This window comes from Loxodonta africana, chromosome 4, assembly GCF_030014295.1.
Source record: "Loxodonta africana isolate mLoxAfr1 chromosome 4, mLoxAfr1.hap2, whole genome shotgun sequence".
In the NCBI taxonomy this organism is placed as follows: domain Eukaryota; kingdom Metazoa; phylum Chordata; class Mammalia; order Proboscidea; family Elephantidae; genus Loxodonta; species Loxodonta africana.
The window spans coordinates 151,907,147-151,926,386 of record NC_087345.1 but is presented as its reverse complement, the minus strand read 5'-3'; the positions used below and the strand labels follow the sequence as shown (position 1 = coordinate 151,926,386).

The 19,240-nt window shown below is 35.3% G+C and overlaps 1 protein-coding gene across 3 annotated transcripts in view; it reads left to right on the top strand.

Annotated features, from left to right (window-relative positions):
- UPF2 (UPF2 regulator of nonsense mediated mRNA decay) overlaps positions 1-19,240 on the top strand; it is a 140,013-nt gene that overhangs the window by 47,163 nt on the left and 73,610 nt on the right. For all 3 annotated transcript variants that reach the window (XM_010590732.3, XM_003410584.4, XM_064284855.1), the window contains exons 8-9: positions 3,264-3,349; positions 17,259-17,367. In XM_010590732.3, the coding sequence (XP_010589034.1) occupies positions 3,264-3,349; positions 17,259-17,367 (195 nt within the window). The remainder of the gene's footprint in view (positions 1-3,263; positions 3,350-17,258; positions 17,368-19,240) is intronic.

The following is a 19,240-nucleotide window of genomic DNA, read 5'->3' as shown; positions in this document are numbered from 1 at the left end:
CTCTGATTGTTTTTACCCATACATACCACATAACCCAAAGTGAAGTATTCTTTTAGGTAACTTCTGTGGGCAGTGTCATTCGTGGTGATGATTATTTCTTCATGAATTTGATTGATTATAGTTGACTGAATTTATTTTTACTTAATAAAGTAAAAAGTGACTTTTGAACTGTGTCTTTTGTTTATCTGAAACATGTTGAAACAAATTTTCAAAAAACTGCTTTTTGAGTTGTCCAACAGCAGTTGTAACCTAGGCAAAAGGACACCACCAAGGTTTGCGACTTTTGTTTCCATTCTTAGTAAATTCTTAAGTAGTCAAAGAATGTATATACATGTGAAACTTTAAAAAAAATTTTTTTTTCTCATTCAGTCAGGCAGTTTTACCACTCATGTAGTCTTTTATTCATTTATTCTACATATTAACTAAACCACATGCATGTACCAAGCAGTAACATGTATTACAAACTCCTCTGTAGAGAGTTTCTTGAACATTTATAGTATTTTTTGCATCCAGTTGGCCTTTGACTATTATGGTAAGAAAAGTATTTCCTTTTCTACTTTCATAAAATTCATTCAGTAGATTGTGCAAAGTAAGTATATATTTTAATGGATAATGTTCAAAAACAGTTACTGAAATATATTTTATTTTTAGTCCGTTTGCTAATTTATGTTGAAAATAGGATATTATTAGCAGTTTGACATTTTTCTTAATATTGTCTTTCTCAAAAATGTTGATTTGAGAGTTTTTTTTGACCAACCCTGTAGCTATAGTCTGTAATTTTCAGGTTTTCTTTTTTATTCTTATTAGCTGTAATAACCTTTAATGTTATAAAATGTAAGTTTTAGTAACATTTATTGACCTCCCTGGGTGGCACAAATGATTAAACACTCTGCTGGTAACCACAAGGTTGGTGGTTCAAGTCCATTCAGAGGTCCCTTAGAAGAAAGGCCTAGCAATCTAGTTCAGAAAAATGAGCCATTGGAAACCCTATGGAGCCCAGTTCTATTCTGACACACATGGGGTTACCATGAGTCAGAATTGACTTGAGAGCAAACAGTTTAGTAAGATTTGTTATACCCTTTTCAAAGCAGAAGAAAAAACTTAAAGACACATTTAGGTAAAAATTTATAGCTTAAGTTAATTTCTCATACAAAAACTTATACACATATTGTTATGTGACACTAGTTGCAATCCCTATAATGTGACAGCACGCTCCCCCTTTCCACCCCGGGTTTCCCGTGTCCATCCAACCAGGTTCTTTCCTTCCCTGCCTTCTCATCCTGTCTCCGCACAGGAGCCGCCCATTTGGTCTCCTGTATCTGCTTAAACTGAGAGTGGGCTTTGGGAATAGTTTTAGCTCTGGGTTAACAGAGCATCTGGGGGCCATGGCTTCAGGGATTCCTCCAGTCTCAGTCAGACCATTAAGTCTGGTCTTTTTTGTGAATTTGAGTTCTGCTCCATACTTTTCTCCCCCTCTGCTCCATCAGGGACTCTCTGTTGTGTTCCCTGTCAAGGCAGTCATTGGTGGTAGCTGGGCACCATCTAGTTCTCCTGGTCTCAGGCTGATGGAGTTTTTGGTTTATGTGGCCCTTTTGTCTCTTGGGGTAATACTTTCCTTGTGTCTTTGGTGTTCTTCATTCTTCTTTGCTTCAAATGCTTTGGGACCAATTGATGCATCTTAGATGGCCACTCACAAGCTTTTAAAACCCCAGATGCCACTCACCAAAGAGGAATGCGGAACATTTTCTTAATAAGCTTTGTTATGCCAGTTGACTTAGATGTTCCCTGAAACCATGGTCCTCAGACCCCAGCCTCAGCTACTCTATCCCGCAAGTGTTTGGTTGTGTTCAGGAAACTTCTTAGCTTTTGTTTTAGTCCAGTTGTGCTGACTTCTTCTGTATTGTGTGTTGTCCTTGCTTTCACCTAAGATAATTCTTGTCTACTATCTTGTTGGTGAATTCCCCTCTCTTTCCCTTCTCACCCTCATAACCATCAAAGTAGTTTTACCTTCTCCACTAATGTTGATGCAGAGTTCCAATCTTGGTGCATACTTTCAGTGTGAGTTACAGTTTCCCTGGAAGTATTCACCGAGATTGAAACTCCGAGTCATTAGTTTTGAATCTTATTACTTGAGTTGTGAGAGAGGCAAAGATTATTCACAGGAACCTGTAACATTTCATCAGAAATTTTAATCAAATGGGAGCTATTTCAGTGTATCACTGTTCACTGTTTATTGAATAGTAGAAGTCTTTTACAGTTTAGGGAAATCTGAGAATGTTTTTTGTTTGATCCTCATATCTACGTAAGGATTGATATTAGTGACAAACTGATCATGTGGACCTATGGAAAGAAAATATTTGAGATACTTAAAAGACTGATAATAGGTCATTCCCTTTTATAGTATAACTTAAACTTGTTGTTGTCTTAAACTAAATACACCAAAAATCTTTTAAAATTCTTTGGATGTATATGCTTGTATTTTTAAAACACCGATTACTCATATTTTAGTTTTCCAGAGACTTTTCAGGACATATATCTTCCTGAATAGCTTTTTTATATTTATTCTAGATACTAAACATATTGATGAAATATTAGACATACTTTTCTTCTTAAAATATAAACAGTGGATTGCCATACTAAATAACAATTGTGGGTATTCATTTTACTCTTATGATGTGGTTTCTCTAGTTTCAGTTACCAAATCTGATTGTCAGCACCAAGCCATTGTAGTCAGTGTTGGGGTACATTTTATTCATACAGGTTCCTATGAATAATGTTTGCTTCTCTGTCATACCTAGTTATCTTTATTTCTTTTGATTATTCTTACTAGCATTAGTAATTATTTTGGCTCCTCGCTAATATTCTTACTACTTTCTAGTTCACCAGTAAACTTTCCTAATATTAACATTGATTTATGTGATTTTAATGAGACCAAAGGCATTGATTGCATTTTTCATAAAATTATTTGCCAAACATCTCGTGGTAAATCTTTATGATACCCACTTGAAATTCCATTCCCAATTCTAGGTTACAAGTAAAAAGCTTTATGAAGCGTTTATTTGTAATTATGTAAAGGAAGAGGACTTTAAGCCTAGTCATCTTTTAGTTTAGCATGTTTATGATAGTAGTGTCTTACAACCATTTTGAAATGTTTAGGAACAAGTAGAAATCCATTATAGTAGGCAGAGTTTCTGCTTTCAGTAGCTAAATTGAGGCTGTTTTTTTTTTTCTTAGAGAAAAAAAGTTTGCTTTTTCTCCTATAGGCAGCAATGGATTTTTGCATGAACATGAACACAAAAGCAAATAGGAAGAAGCTGGTACGAGCACTCTTCATAGTTCCTAGACAGAGGTACGTATTTATTAAAAAGAGTGATTTGTTCATTTTTTTTCTTCTGCAGTGATGGTTTTAAGACCAAAGTTCTCATTTAATTATCTCTTTAAATAGTATTTGTCTTTTGATTTTTAATCAACAGCCATCCATCCCATTATTAGCATATTTTCTAAAGCTTGGTTCCCATTGATTTTTGTTAGCTGTAATGGAAGTATTTCCTCATGATGCTTACCTGTTATTTTAAGAGAAAATGTTTAATAATAATAATAACTTAATAATTGCTAGAAGAAATCGATTTACCTTTTTGCCTCTGAGGAGAAAAAGTAATAAACGGTATGTACCTTTTTTGGAGAGTTTTTATTTTGTGTAAAGGTCAAACTAATTCAGTAGTACTGTATCTAATTCTTGCAGTTGTGTTTAAATGAAAATTTTCAAGTTACGTGGGTAATTTTGATAGTTGGGCTAAGATAGCCTGCTTAGAGATTCATTGAACAGAACTTGAAGTCACAGTAGTGATTTTGTTGCTGGTAATTCAGGAAGCATATTCAGTTGCATTACGCTTTCAGAGAATTCCAGTGCTCTTTATTCCACTGCGTTAAAATCCCTGCTTTACCTGCAAATTTCAGAATCACTCATAGACTGTTGACCTTGGAAACCTGGAGGAGATTGAAGAGATTAACCTAGAAATTTTTCTATTTATTCAGTGATTAAACATTTTTTTAACTGTTAGGATGATGACATATAATTTAGCTAAGATACTTTCCCCAAAAAGTGAGGATTTTGAGGGATTTCACTGAAGATTTTTTTCAGCAAAATTTTTATTTGGTCCATATAAATGAAGTTCTATTGTATTAGTTTTCACTTCAAAAGTAAACTGAGAATGCTTTTTATTTACTAAAACTAATGATATCTTAATAATGGTAAGGTTTCTCAGTGAAGCCAAATCAGTACTTTCATCTTTTATATTAGTTTTTATATCTTAATCACAACATTAATGTGAGCATTGATTTTTCATTTTAGTGAGATGAGAGGGAATTATCTAGGTGAGAAATATGACACATGGATGAATATGTTTACGTTGTAGGCTTGTATACTGCATTAAGTTACACCCTTATTTTATGTACAACTAAGAAAATATTATTGCCAATTAATTTCAAGGCTTTGTGAGACACATTCCATTTTCATGTATGTGAAAATGGGAAAAAGTGTATACCTTGGATTGATGGAAATAAAATTTTTTTTTCTTTAGTACCCTGATCTAATTTTTTTTCAGGTGATTCTTTTCTTTACCTTCTACAACGGAATGTTTACTTTTATATTACCCTCCTATTCATTTGAATGAAGAAACTCATATTAACAATTAACTTATTTTTATTCTGTTATCATTATTAGCATATTTATAACATGGAATAAAGCAAAGTTAGCAAAAATAAAAGGCTCAATTAACAAAAGAAACCATGCAGTAATGTTTAAATAGTCTACTTATAACAGAGCATCTTCACTCCCTGTATTCCTCTTCCACCCTACTTCACAACCAACCTAAAAAAAACAACCCTCAAAAACTGTGTACTATTATTTGGTGTTATGCCAGTGATATCCTTTATAGGTGAGTTCATCTGCCTAGCCCAGCAGATGAAAAGCTGCAAATTAAAAGCAGTTGCAATCTGCTAGAAACATAGACTTGAAAGCAGTAGGAAGTGACAATTCGTGGTATGAGAGGAGGGAAAAAGTATTTTAAAAAAGAAATGGAAGTACTTAAAATGTATTCTTGAGCCATGAGGAAAAGACCACAGTCTTATATACCTAAAATGTATAAATAAAATTTAGATTATTGGGAAAAATTATGTTCTAAAATTTGTTCATTCATTAAATAACATTCATTAAGGGTCCACTGGGTGCCAAGTACTGTGATTAGTGCTAGGGATACAGTGGTGAATAAGACAGGCTTGGCTCTTGTATGCAATTCGGAGAAGAAGACAGACAAGTAATTCTAAGTGCAGCTACCACGAAAAGAAGCACAGCATACTCTGGAGTCTGTAGCAGGTGAAACTAATTGATTTAATTGGGGAGGTCAGAGAAGATTTCCTGGAATGAGGTTCCTTTAACCTCAGTCCTGAGGAAGGAGTTAGCTGGACTAGGAATGGGTGATGAATGTAGAGAGAACATTTTTGATAGAGGCAATAGCGTGTGTGAAGTGTCAGAGGCAGGAAAGATCATGGCATCAAACTATTGCAAAAACCTCTTTCTTGGTCTCCTTGGACATTGCCCACAGGACTGCAAGCTTCAGGAAAGAGGACATATATACCTCTTTATCCCCAGCACTTAGTACAGTGCCTGATAACCAAAATCTGTTGCCATCAAGTCAATTGCGACTCATAGCAACCCTATGGGACAGAGTAGAACTGCCCCACAGGGTCTCCAAGGAGCAGCTGGTGGATTTGAACTGCCGACCTTTTGGCTAGCAGCTGAGCTCTTAAGCACTGCACCACCAGGACTCTTTAGTGCCTGCTAGGTGATGAAATTATATAACATAGTTTTTAATGCTAGTTTTCAACTTTTTCCGCCTCAATTCTAGCTACTCTTCCACTTGAAAATCCTTATATACAATGATTTCTTGGGTATTTGCTCTCTCTCCTTCCATGCCTCTGCTTTCTACTTGGTTTGAGATAGCCTTTATTTTTCACTGAAAATCTCCGATTCACACTTCAAGTCTTGTTCACACCTTAAGTCTTAGCCTAGGAGCTGCCTTCTCTGAAAAACCTTCTTTATTTCCCTTATTAGATAAAGGTGCTTTTTTATATCACTTTGACTGTATGTCTTCATATGACGAATTGTGTACTTTATATCCCACTTGTGGGTTTGCTGTATTCCTACCAAACTATAAAACCTGTAAGCTGTCTGAGAAGGAGGACCGTATCCCTACCAAACTATAAAAATTACACACTTTTGGAGAGGGAGAACTGTGTGTTTTCAGATTGTGTATCTCTAGCACCAAGCATATTTGTATTTGGCACACAGTACATATTTGAAAATATTTGATGAATTAATTTATTTTAAAAATAGGTAACATATTCACATGGCTAAAAACCCCAGAAGTATAAAACATTATCGTTGTTAGCTGCTGTCGAGTCGGTTCCAACTCACAGAGACCCTGTGTACAACGGAATGAAACACTGCCTGGTCCTGTGCCATCCTCACAGTTGTTGCTGTGTGTGAGCCCATTGTTGCAGCCACTGTGTCAGTCCATCTCTTTGAGGGTCTTCCTCTTTTTTACTGACCCTTTACATTACCATGAAATGCTGGTGGCAAAGTGGTTAAGAGCTATGGCCGCTAACCAGAAAGGTCAGCAGTTCGAATCCATCAGGAGCTCCTTGGAAACCCTAGGAGGCCGTTCTGCTCTGTCCTATAGGGTCGCAATGAGTTGGAATCAACCCAGTGGCAGCGGGTTTTTTTGTCTTTTGTTTGTTTGTTTGTTTTTTACATTACCGACATGATGGCCTTCTCCAGGGACTGTTCCCTCCTGATAACATGGGCAAATTATGTGAGACAAAGTCTCACCATCCTTATTTCCAGGGAGCACCCTGGCTGTACTTCTTCCAATACACATTTATTCTTTCTTCTGGCAGTCCATGGTATATTCAATATCCTTCACCAACGCTACAGTTCAAAGGCATCAATTCTTCTTTGGTCTTCCTTATTCATTGTCCAGCTTTTGTGTGCAGATGAGGTGATTGAAAGTACCATGGCTTGGGTCAGGTGCACCTTAGTCCCCAAAGTGACATCTTTTTTTCCCAGAACTTTAAAACTTAAAAACATTTTGCTTTTTGTCACTTTAGAACATTACATGGTGAAAAGTATCTTTCCAATCCTGTCTCCCCATCTACCCAGTTTCTGTTCCTCCAAACAGGAAATCACTGTCTTGTCACAGTCTTTGTTCTCCTGTATCCTTCCAAAGACTTTTTTTTTTAACATGTACAAGAAAATACAATTATAGATTCTTATATTTTCTTTTTATTACACAAAGGGCAGCGTATTATATGTATTGTTCCGAACTTTACATTTTTCACTTAACAGTCTATCTTGGATGTCTCTTCATATCAGTACGTAAAGAATTCCCTTGTTCTTTTAAAGCTGTGGTGTTTCCTTTTATGAATGTAATTTGTTTAACCATTTCAGACATTCTAATCTCTTACTATTATAAAAAAAAAGAAATTACAAACAGTGCCATATTTATACATCCTCCTTTTTTTTTTTTTTTGGTCTCTTGATTTTATTAGATAATGGTTTGTCTATTTGACTTTTTTTTCCACCAGAAAACCAGCTTTTAGGTTGGTTGATTATTTATGCTCCTGTTTCACTATTACTCATTATTTTTGGATTTTATCTTTAAAAAAAAATTTTTTTTTTCATTTATTTTGTTCCTTTTCTGAGCATAGTTTTAGCAAGGTCTCTTAGTTGTGATGTGATATTTCTACTTTTGTTTTAGAAATTTTGCAATTTTAGTTTATTTCCTTTGTGACCCAAGAGTTGTTTGTGTGAGTTTTGAAATTTTCAGTTGGGGGGCTTTTTTTCTTTCTGAGTTTGTTAACAGTCCATACTTTTATTGAATTGTAAGTAGAGAATGCTGTTATTTTTACTTTTTGGAATTCTCTGTAGTTTCCTTCATGGCTTTATATTGTCAGTTTTCATGGACATTAAAACAAAAGGCATATTCTTTGTTAAATGTATTGACCAGCTCTATATATTATTATTAAGTTAACAGTTTTATTAAGGCCTTCAATTTCCTTTTTTTAGTCCACTTGCTTAGGAATCATGGATTGATAGAAGTAAATTAATGACTGCTGAGCCCACCAAGAAACAAACCCATTGCTGTCGAGTCGATTCCGACTCCTGGTGACCCTATAGGACAAAGTAGAATTGCCCCATAGGGTTTCCAAAGAGCAGCTGGTAGATTGGAACTGCTGACCTTTTGGTTAGCAGCCAAGCTCTTAACCACGGCGCCACCAGGGCTCCAGTGACTGCTACTGCTGCTTATTCATTTCTACCATGATTTTAGCTTCCTGAATGTTGCTGTTGTGTTTGGTGTACCACTTATCCTTATGAAGTGTTGTTCGTCTTACTTAATACTTTTTGGCCTCAATTCTACCATAAATGATCTTAAGATTTGTTTATAATCATTAGCTTTTTATTTCTGTATTAAGTTACCTTATTGAAACAACACAGGAAATATTCATTATGGTTTGGCTGGTAGAGGACAGTGTTGATGGATGTAATTTATATGTAGCTTTTGCTTTTACTCTTTACTGATATTTCTATATTTTATGTAAATCTTAATCAGTTGAATTGTATCAAAATTGCAAATTTGTGTAAGAGTAGATTTCTGATTTTTTTTTTCATTTCTAGTGTTAATAGTGTACTCTCTGTAACCTTTTCTAAATCAACAAAATAAATATCTGTGTTTAAATAAAATTCTCAGTCTTTTTAATGTTCCTTATTGATTTGGAAGGCCTAAGCCTCTGTTTTCAAATCTGTAAAATGGGGTATTAAGGAGAGAGTTGGACCAAATTGATGTTTCCTGGTTGGCTGTATATATTTATTGATCTGAAAAACATTTAATTTTGAAGATCTTCTTTTGTCTTTAACCCTCACATGTCATTTTACCCTACTAGCAAGACGTGGAAGAAAGGGGCTTGGTCCTTGGGAGGCTGGGGTAGAAAGATAAGAGTCAAGTGCCAGTAAGTCCCCTGTCATTCTGCGGGTTTCTCATCCCCCTCCGTCCAGCCCCCATTGCTCATAAACCTTCCTCTATCTTTTGAGTAATAGAGATGACAGCCTTCAAGGGAAGGGGCAAAGAGGGAGGGAGAGCAGGAGGGTTGGGTTTAGAGGGAGTATTCACCTGATAGCCAGTTAGGAAGTATTAAGAGAAGCAAGTAAGTCTTTGAACCCTCTGGATTTAGCAGCAAGGTAGGACACTTTGGAGAAAGAGGGGCAAGGAAATACTTTTTATCACCTTCCTTTAGCACCCTAGCCTTACTGGGCACAGTGGTTAAGTGCTATAGCAGTTAACCAAAAGGTAGTTAACCAAAAGTTCGGATCATCAGCTGATCCTTGGAAACCCTGTAGGGCAGTTCTGCACTGTCCTATAGGGTTGCTATGAGTCGGAATTGATTTGCTGGCAACAGGTTTGTTTGTTTGTTTATTAACTTTTATTAAGCTTCAAGTGAACGTTTACTGTTTGTTTTGTTTTTAAATAGCCGTCTAGATTCCTTAGTACTCCTTCCGTAAAGCTGCGCCTCTGTCTTTCTGTGACATTCTGCTCCCCCCATCCAACCCTCCTTATTTTTTCTATGGCTAGAATCCCCTCTTCCATCCATCCAACCCATCCAGTCCGAGCTGACAAAAAATGTAGTAACAAAACCATAATTAATTACTTAATACTTATTTGAGTACCTGCAACATGAGGCCCCAAAGGTATATATGTTTATAGCCCATGGTAGAAAATTCAGCTGTTTTACCTGGTGTGTATAGTTTGGTTTAGGAAAGATTGAACTAGAAAACTCTTAAGGTTCTTTGTAATTCTTTTTTTTTTTAATTGGCTTTATTGAGATATAATTCACATCAGACAGCTCACCCATTTAAAGCATACAATTTAGTGATTTTTAGTATATTTATAGGGTTGTGCAACCATTACCACGATCTAATTTTAGAACATTTTTGTTCCCCCTAAAAGAAGCCCTGTATTTCTTGGTGGTCAATGTATTTCCTCCTTTCCTGAGAGGAGACCTCCCGCCCCGACCCAAAACAACCACTAGTCGTCTTTCTGTGTCTATAAAATGTTCTATTCTGGACATTTCATATATATGGAATCATACAATATTTGTGTTTGTGTGTCTAAGCTTCTTTCGTTTTCAAGGTTCATCCATGTTGTAGCATGTATCCTTTTTATGGCAGAATAGTGTTCTGTTGCCTAGATACACCACATTTTGTTTATCCATTTATCTTCGAGGAGCACTTGGGTTGTTTCCACTTTTTGGCTGTTATGAATAATGCTGCTAAAAATATTAGTGTACAAGTTTTGATGTGGACGTGTGTTTTGAGTTATCTTAGATATATAGCTAGGAGTGGAATTGCTGGGTCATATGGTAACTTGATGTTTTAACTTTTTGTGGAACTGCCAAAATGTTTTCCCCAGTGGCTGCAACATTTACCTTCCCATCAGCAACTTTTGAGGGCTCGTTTCTCCACAGCCTTGCTAATACTAGTTACTGTCCAATTTTTTTTTTTTTTTGTAGCCATCTGAGTATATGTGAAGTGATAGCTTATCATGGCTTTGATTTGCATTTCCCTGTTAAGAGCTCAGGCTGCTGACCAAAAGATCAGCAGCTCAAATCTACCAGTCACTTATTGGCAACTCTATGGGGGCAGCTCTGCTCTGTCCTATAGTGTCATTATGAGTCGGAATTGACCATGCACACAACCACAATGACTATGATGTTGAGCATCATTTTATGTGTTTATTGGCCATTTTCTTTGAAGAAATGTGTGTTCAAGTCCTTTGCCTCCTTTTTTTCTATTTTCCAATTTTTTTTATTGTTGAAAATGTATAAGATTGGCCAATTCAGCATTTCTCATGTATACAGTTTAGTGACTCCAGTTATGTTAATCATATTATGTAACTATCACAAGTATCCATTGCCAAATTTTCCATCACCGTAAACAAAAACTCAGTGCTTCCTAAACAATATTCCCCCTCTCTCCCTCCTTCCCACCACTGTTAACCACTAATAAACTATGGTCTGTATACACTTGCCTACTCTAGATATTTCATATGGGTGAGATCCTACAATATTTGCCCTTTTGTGACTGACTTACTTCACTAAGCATAGTTATGCAGGGTTCATCCATGTTGCAGCAGGTATCAGGATTTCATTTCTCTTTATGGCTGAGCAGTGGAATATTCCATTGTGTGACTGTTGATGGACATTTAAGTTGTTTCTACCTTTTGCTCTTGTGAATAGCCTGTACTCCCTTTTTAGTTGGTTTATTTGTATTTTTGTTATTAGTTGTAAGAGTTCTTTATATATTCTGGGTACGGATATATAACTTGCAGATACTTTCATCCATTCTGTGAGTTGTCTTTTCACTTCCTTGATGATGTCATTTGCAGCACAAAAGTTTTAAAATTTGATATAGTCAATCTTTACAATTCTAAAGGCCTGATCTAAAGCAGTGTTTTAACTTCCAGTGGTTTTCTTTCTTTAAATAAGTAGTGGTTTAAAAAGTCTCAAAAGGCTATATCTCTCATTCTCTTAATTTGAAGGACTGCGCAGAAATCGAATCTATTAGAAATCCCTTAATTAGATATTTGCATATAATCTTAGAGATAATTTAAAATATAGCCACACACATACACACAATCATTGAAATTTCACATAGAAGTGTATACTTCTTAGGTATAAATATGTATCCATTACCCAGATCAATATACAGAACATGCCTAGCACCTCAGAAGGCCACGTCACCGTGGCAAAATTTTCAACCTAAAGTCACTCAGAATCAAGGAAAGTACCTAACAGTCTTTTAGTTTCTTGTCTTAAATAAAGGTTAGCCTGGTATTGGTTTTAGTGACTTTGAAACCATATGCATTTAAAAAAAAAGAAAAAAAAATGCATTTAGCCAGGTTTTAATAGGCGGATGTTCAGAATCTCTTTAGATTAATATAAACAGAATACTCTTCACATGTGAAGTGCTTCGTTTAATTCTTAAACAGCTTTTCATGATCCAGCTTTTAGGAGAGTTTACTAGAGTTTTTGTGAGGGACTGTTCTAAATTAGACCTCTTACCTCTCACTGAATTTGGATCTATGAAAGAATTTTTTTGGTAGCTATTAGTGCATTATGCCACTTGATGGTGCTGTTGCATTGGAACATCAATATTGTGAAAAAAGTTATCAGGGCATTTTAGTTGTCGATTTCAGAGTAAATGACCTTAATCTTTTGTTTATTATATTTCATCTTTTTGGCATCATTTTCTCCTTTAGTGTTTCCTATGAAGAAAATCCCTTGTATTCTTTAATTCAACTGTGACCGTGTTTTTCAACGTTCTTTTTTTTTCTAGGCATTTTGAGCACAGAGATAAAATTGATAGGTCTCAACAGTCAAATTCCTTAGATTTTAAAGAGAAAAAGAAATCTAGATGTTTCTTTCAGAGAATTGATTGATTAGGAGACAAAAACCTGTAAGAATTCTTTCCCCCCACTTCCCCTGACAAAAGCGTGTGTGTTTCTGAATTCTTCTTACTTACTTAGAATTAGTGAATGGATATTTACAATTTGATGATAATTAACTGCTGGTAGTATACTTAAATGTATGACTTAGGGAACCTTGAAAATATAAACAAGTTTTTGTTATTTTTCAAGGAAAAAAAGTGTAAGTGGTTTACTCAACTAAGTTAGTAAAAATAATTATTCTTAGAGTTCCGGTTTTAAAAGAAAGATCTAAGCTTACTTTCTAACTGCTTTTCAGAAAAGTCAAGTAAGATGAAATGTATATCTAGCTCAAATTTTAACACGATTTGTTCTTCGCGTTAATCAAATTTTTTATTTTGTGCATTAATAACTTTAATGTGATTGATATAACACATAACACTTAATTCCCTTTTGGGCTCACATTCTTAGGAAGGCAGAAAAGCACGCTGAAGCAAGACTAACATTGAACAAGCATTTAATTTATTTTATTACCTTATTTACAACATAAGGGTTCTTTGTGGAATATGAATGAACAGACAATCACGGTAACTTGAAGATTTAGCGCAGGGTGACATTTAATTTCAACTATCCATTTAATTGTAAAAGATGTAATAGAAAAAGAAGAATTTTGGAAGCTTCTTAGTTTGAGAAGGATTCGGTCAGTTTTATAGGGGTAGAGGATTCTAAGAAAATGGAGTCTTTAACTTTACTTCTGTGTGGCCAATTCTAAAAGAAACAAAACCCAGGATAACTGACTACCAGGAAAGCCCTAAAAACCTAGGTTCTCCTGTGGAATCCTTCAACCTTTTTTTTTTTTTTTTATCCTATTAGAGCCGAAAGCATGGACCTTAATTGTTAGCTCACTGATCTGTGCCTGAAGAGATAGCTTAGACTGCATTACTTTAAAATGGGTAGCTGTACCTGCCTTTGTTCTGGAGCTGGGAGAAAGTTTCGAAGTAGATTGGGCTAATTGGAAGAAGAATTAAAAAATTAAGCAAAGTGATGAGCAAACAAATGAAAGGGAAATGACATAACTTGCTTAAAACTTTTTGATGCTAAGTGTTATAATCTCAAACTTTATTGAAAAAGACAACCAAGAATAAAATTAGTTTTAAAAATTCAAGAGCTGGTTCTTAGAAAAATCCAAATAGAGAAATATCTAGAAAATATAAAGGAAAAGAACCTAATAAAAGTTTAAGAAATGAGCCAGATCATATGTAGAAATATTTGAAAATCTCAGTGAAACAGATAATTTGGGGCGGGGGGGGGACTCCAAAATTGAGTCAAGACAAAATACAATACCCCCACAGACCAGTGATCATGGAAGACAATAAAATAGATCAAGACTGGATGGCTTTATTGAGTTCTGTCAGTCTTTCATGGAACAAATAATTTCTCTGCTGTATCATCTGTTCCAGAGCATAGAGAAGGGTAGAAAACTCCCATTTTATAGTATGAAAAAGTAGGTGAAATTGAACAAGAGTAAGAAAGCTGAAAGTATTGACTAGTCCCACTTTTGAATGTAGGTACAGAAATTCTAAGTAAAACACTAGCAGATCATATTTAATAGTATATTAAAAATAAAGAGTCCAGCATGATCTAAGAAGATTGGTCTTAGGAATGGAAGGATACTTTAAAATAGGAAAGCTGTATTAATATATGTCATGTCAGTAGGAAAAATAAGAAACCATAGGATTATTCCATAAATTGCTTAAAAGATATTTGATAAACCAGCTTTTGTTAGAAAAACATAAAATTTAATCTTATTTTAAAATATAGTGATGCTTCCTTAATATGGTAAAGAATATTTTAGACTAAAAGCTAGTAATATGCTTAATAGTGAGATACAGAGATTTTCATTTATCCAACACATATATATTGAGCACCTCCTATGTTGTAGTCACCGTTTTAGGTGCTAGTAAATAGTAAAGTACCTTCAACGGGAGACTCCCATTCTAGTGAGGAGGAGTGACAAACAAGATAATAAACATGAGTAAATTATACAATGTGTTAGAAGGCAGTAAATTCTGTTTAAAAAATAGGGCAGGGTAAAGGGAATGAAAAAGGTTGGAATGGAGTGGTTTGCATTTTAAATAGTATATTCAGAATAGGTCTGATTGAGGGGGTGAGCCACAACTTGACTTTAGTGAGGGAATAAGCAATATGGGTATTTGGGTAAAGAGTCTTCCAGCTAAAGAAAACAGATAGTGGAAAGGCTCTGAGGAGAGAGCTTGCCTAATGTGTTAAGGATTAGTGAGGGGCCAGTGTGACTGGAGCAGAGAGAGAGTAGTAAGAGATGAGGTCAGATCAGTTTATGAAGTCACAGAAGTATTTTTTGAGATAGAATTAGAACCTGGTTCTCCAGACTCATAGTGTACTGCTCTTTGTTATCCCATGATCGCAACTCTTATATCTTAGTTTTTTGTCTGCTCTTCAGTCATGGCAATAAAGAGCTTTAGAATCTAGGATAGAATCCTATATTTGAATTTGGCAGTTTATTATGAATAGAAAAAAATGAAGTATTTTTTCAAAATGGCTATTGAGAAAACAAAGACCTTAGTACTCTAATTAAAATTAGAAAATACATTTGATATTAGTATAAATCTATTATGCAAGAAAATTAAAGGTTCATTTGTTTCAGGCCAGTGAATAGACATCAAGAAAATTATTACGTATTTGTGTGAATAACTTGCAAAAAACCTGCTGCCGTCAAGTAACTTTATATGACCAAAAAAAAAAAAAACACCAAACCCTTTGCCGTTGAGTCGATTCCGACTCATAGCAACTCTATAGAACAGAGTAGAACTGCCCCATATACTTTCCAAGGAGTGCCTGGTGGATTCGAACTGCCATGGTTTTGGTTAACAGCCATAGCTCTTACCCTCTATGCTACCAGGGTTTCCAACTTAAAAGAATATCTCATTTTTGTAATATCATCAAGGAGTGATGTAACACACATACATGCATTTTTCGGTGTGGCAGAAGCTTAACCTTCAATTGATAAAAGGCTTAAAATCTTTTTAAGTGAACGTTTAAAATGATGTAAAGTTAAATGTTTTGATTCAAATCTTTATATAATGGGTTGTACTTTTTGCTGTTTCTTTAAAGGAGGATATGATTCATTAAAAAAAAAAAAAAGTTACTGAGGTACTACTATAAAGCCGCTGTCTTCTTTACTTCCCTAAGCATTTATTCTCTTATTTGTGAAATGATGATTATTATATCCACCTCATAGGATGGTTATAAGGATTAACAAGTTAAATAATGTATATAAAAATTCTAAGACAGGGCCTGGCACATGAGTAAGTACTAAATAAATGATGAGTGTTTTTTAGAAATTATAATGACTGAAGAGGAATACAAAGTTTTTGAGGCTCTTAGGTTTGAATTTAATCAGTTTCATTCCTTTAACTCCACCTTTCAAGATTATTTTTTCCATGTGTGTTCCTTCCTCTGTCTGAGGCTTTCATCTGTCCATTACCCAGTTGTAAGCTTTTCATGATATGCAGACTTTGTCCTGATGAGCAAATCATTTTCATGTATTATACTGTAATACGATGATACATTCAGAGATAATTTAGACTTGTAGGATTATTTGTCTCCCTTCTAGACGGCTTCAGGCTATCTCGTGTCTAATTTTTATGGTTTTCTTCTTCACCGTCAGCTTCCATTACTGGCTACTATTAGTATAGCAGCTTTTACCTCACTACTTATAATCTTCCACATCTCATCTGCAGAGTGTGAAATCATTGGGTATTCAAGTTTTATAAATAATGTCTGTAGCAAGAATGGAAAATAAATTTCGGCTTGTATGTTGATTCTGATTAGTAATAGCTGCTTGGGGTGCTGTGTTACGCATGATTCTGGAGCTGCATCCAAGTTTGGTGGAAACAGTGCTGTGATACGGAAGGGGGGTGGCAGCATGAGTGCGCGAGTGCCACGTGTTTGCCATTTATTGTCCAAACTAAGAATAAATAGGCACTGTATGAAAATCTGGGTGGGTTCTACAATGAGTACGATATATAAGTCAGTGTGTGGCTATCGTGGTATTATTTTGGAAGCCTTTTTGAGCCCGCCCTGGTGGCGCAGTGGCTGCTGACAAAAAGGTCAGCAGTTTGGATCCACCAGCCGCTTCACTCCTATGGGGCAGTTCTGCTCTGTCCTGTAGGGTCACTATGAGTTAGAACCAACTTGATGGCACCTAACAACAACAGATACCTTTTGGTGATTGGTTACCCCTTTTCAGTTATTGAGCTTTCTAGATAACTTAGCCCTGGATGAATGAAGGACATGGTTTGAAAGGATTTTGTTTTGCGTTATTTAAGTTGCTTTTAGTAAGATACACGGTTACTCAGCAGTTATGTTGTTAAAAATTTTAGTCATGTCAAAACATTGTTTTCTTCACTTAGTGTTTCATATTTTATCAAAATTACATACTCAGTGAAATTGCGGATGTGCAATAAATACACTGAATGGAAAATACCAGATTATTAATAAACTTTCACAATGCAAATTAAACTTACTATGCTTCATTATGATGGCAAAAAATAGGCATGTATGTATGATTATCACTTTTCGTAATCATTTAACGTATGACTATATCTGAGAAAGTTTAAATTTGAAAATGAATTATTTCTGGTATGTCTTTCCTTTTACACATATCACATATAACTTTTGCAGGTTGGATTTGCTACCATTTTATGCAAGATTGGTTGCTACTTTGCATCCCTGCATGTCTGATGTAGCAGAGGATCTTTGTTCCATGCTGAGGGGGGATTTCAGATTTCATGTATGTATTTAAGCATTTATTTTGTGATATATGTATACACTTATTAAGTTGAGTGAGGATTCTTTAGTTTAAGAACATGATTATTTTGTTACTAAGCATATTTTTGAAATTTGATAGTGGTGTAACAGTTCAGAATTTACAGAATTCTAAATGTTTTAAATGTAAATTTACTCAACAAAGTTTAAAATTGATGTTATATTCTATCTTGGAGGTGAGCTGCCCCTGCTGCCCTGTTCCTCCATTGTAGTTATTGGCACTTTTTGTAAAGTATTGTATGAGATCGAGACAGCCAGCGGCTTTATTGGTGTTCCCAGAAGACACATAAGATTGGCTATGATTAGTCAGGGCACAGCGCCACCCATAGGATACCTGTTTACATGTTGAGGTCCAAATGATGTGGGCCGTGAGAGGTTCCATAATGCTCTAATCTCAGTGAATGCAGTTGTAGCCTATGTTTTATTGACATATTCTTACCTTAATTTTTATTTTGGTATTGGTGATGTCTTTAAAGAGCATCCTGGTAAAAACCAGGGGCCTGTTATTAGACAACTTCTCTTCCTTTTCAGTTCTGGGAATCTTGGCAGACTGTATGTTAGTGGTTCTCCCAAAACCCGTGTTACCCCATCACCTTGTGGAGGTGATAGAGCTTCAGATGAAGGCTTGAGTAAGGGTAAAATGATACCAGTAGAGGTGACTGAAAGTGGGCCTTAATGGACTTTGGAAAGACATGAAGTTCATTCAAGTGTTTATGTTACCCAGTAGAAAAATTATGTTTAAAATATTTAGCTTTATTACTAAGTCATTTGGAATGCAAATACAATCAAGAAAAGTTTTTGAGGCTCAATACACACTTTATGTACTCACTATGTACAAAGCAGTAGTATTGCTGAGCACTCAGAAAAGAACAGAGACAATTTCTGTGGCAGGGACTCTAACGATATAGGTGGGGAGACAAGGCATAAAAGCTCAAAAAAGCAAGAGTGAAATAAAAATGTAAACCCCAAATGTAATAGGTATTCTGAGGAAATGGCGTGATTAAACGCCAAATGAATTGCTAGAGATGGAGTGCTTTGAATTCAGAAGAAGGAGAGAGCCTCTGTGAGGTGGAATGATCTACACATTTCAGTAGGTGCATTTGTTGTTATTAAATTTGAGGTTAATATTTTTTCCGTCAGCTTTTCTTAACTATGTCCTAGGTTTTCACAGATAATATTAAGCAAGGAAAGGTTTTATGTTTTAAAAAGTTGGGAAACACTGAGATCAATAAAGTTGAACAGTTTTGATTTGTTTTAAGAATTTTTAAAGCTTTAGTAGGTTTAATTTGTACTCTGAATCTTCTGGGGGGAGTTGAGTGTGTTATTCCCCAAAGAATACACTTTAGTAAATGCTGCTAGCCAGTGACATATGCATCAAAAGTCATGATATTTTTGTTGATATATTTAATTCCATCATATAAACTAGTGACTCTTTTATTAGTAGGCAGTATGACTTTGTTATATGAGTTATATGCATACACTCCTCAACCAACTCCAAAAGTAAGTAAAAAACAAGTTATCGGACCAGCCATAATGAGTGCTTTGGGTAAAAAACTTAAAATTAAGGATGCTTCTTCCATTAGTACTTTGTTCTTTACCCCCCACCTCTTTTGAAAATTGGGGTGGAAGTTGGGGGGAATTAGCATTTTTGTTATTCCTGTACAATGTTTCATTAAAACTGGAAGAATATCAGAATTCTAGGAGTATATTTTGGGAACCACTTCTCTCGGGGGAGAGAAGAAAGGGAACTTGAGGTAATTCATTACCTTCTGCTTCTTCCAGGATCTGTCCTTTACACACCCAAATCTTTATAGCCTTTGCCAACTACTTTCTTTTAG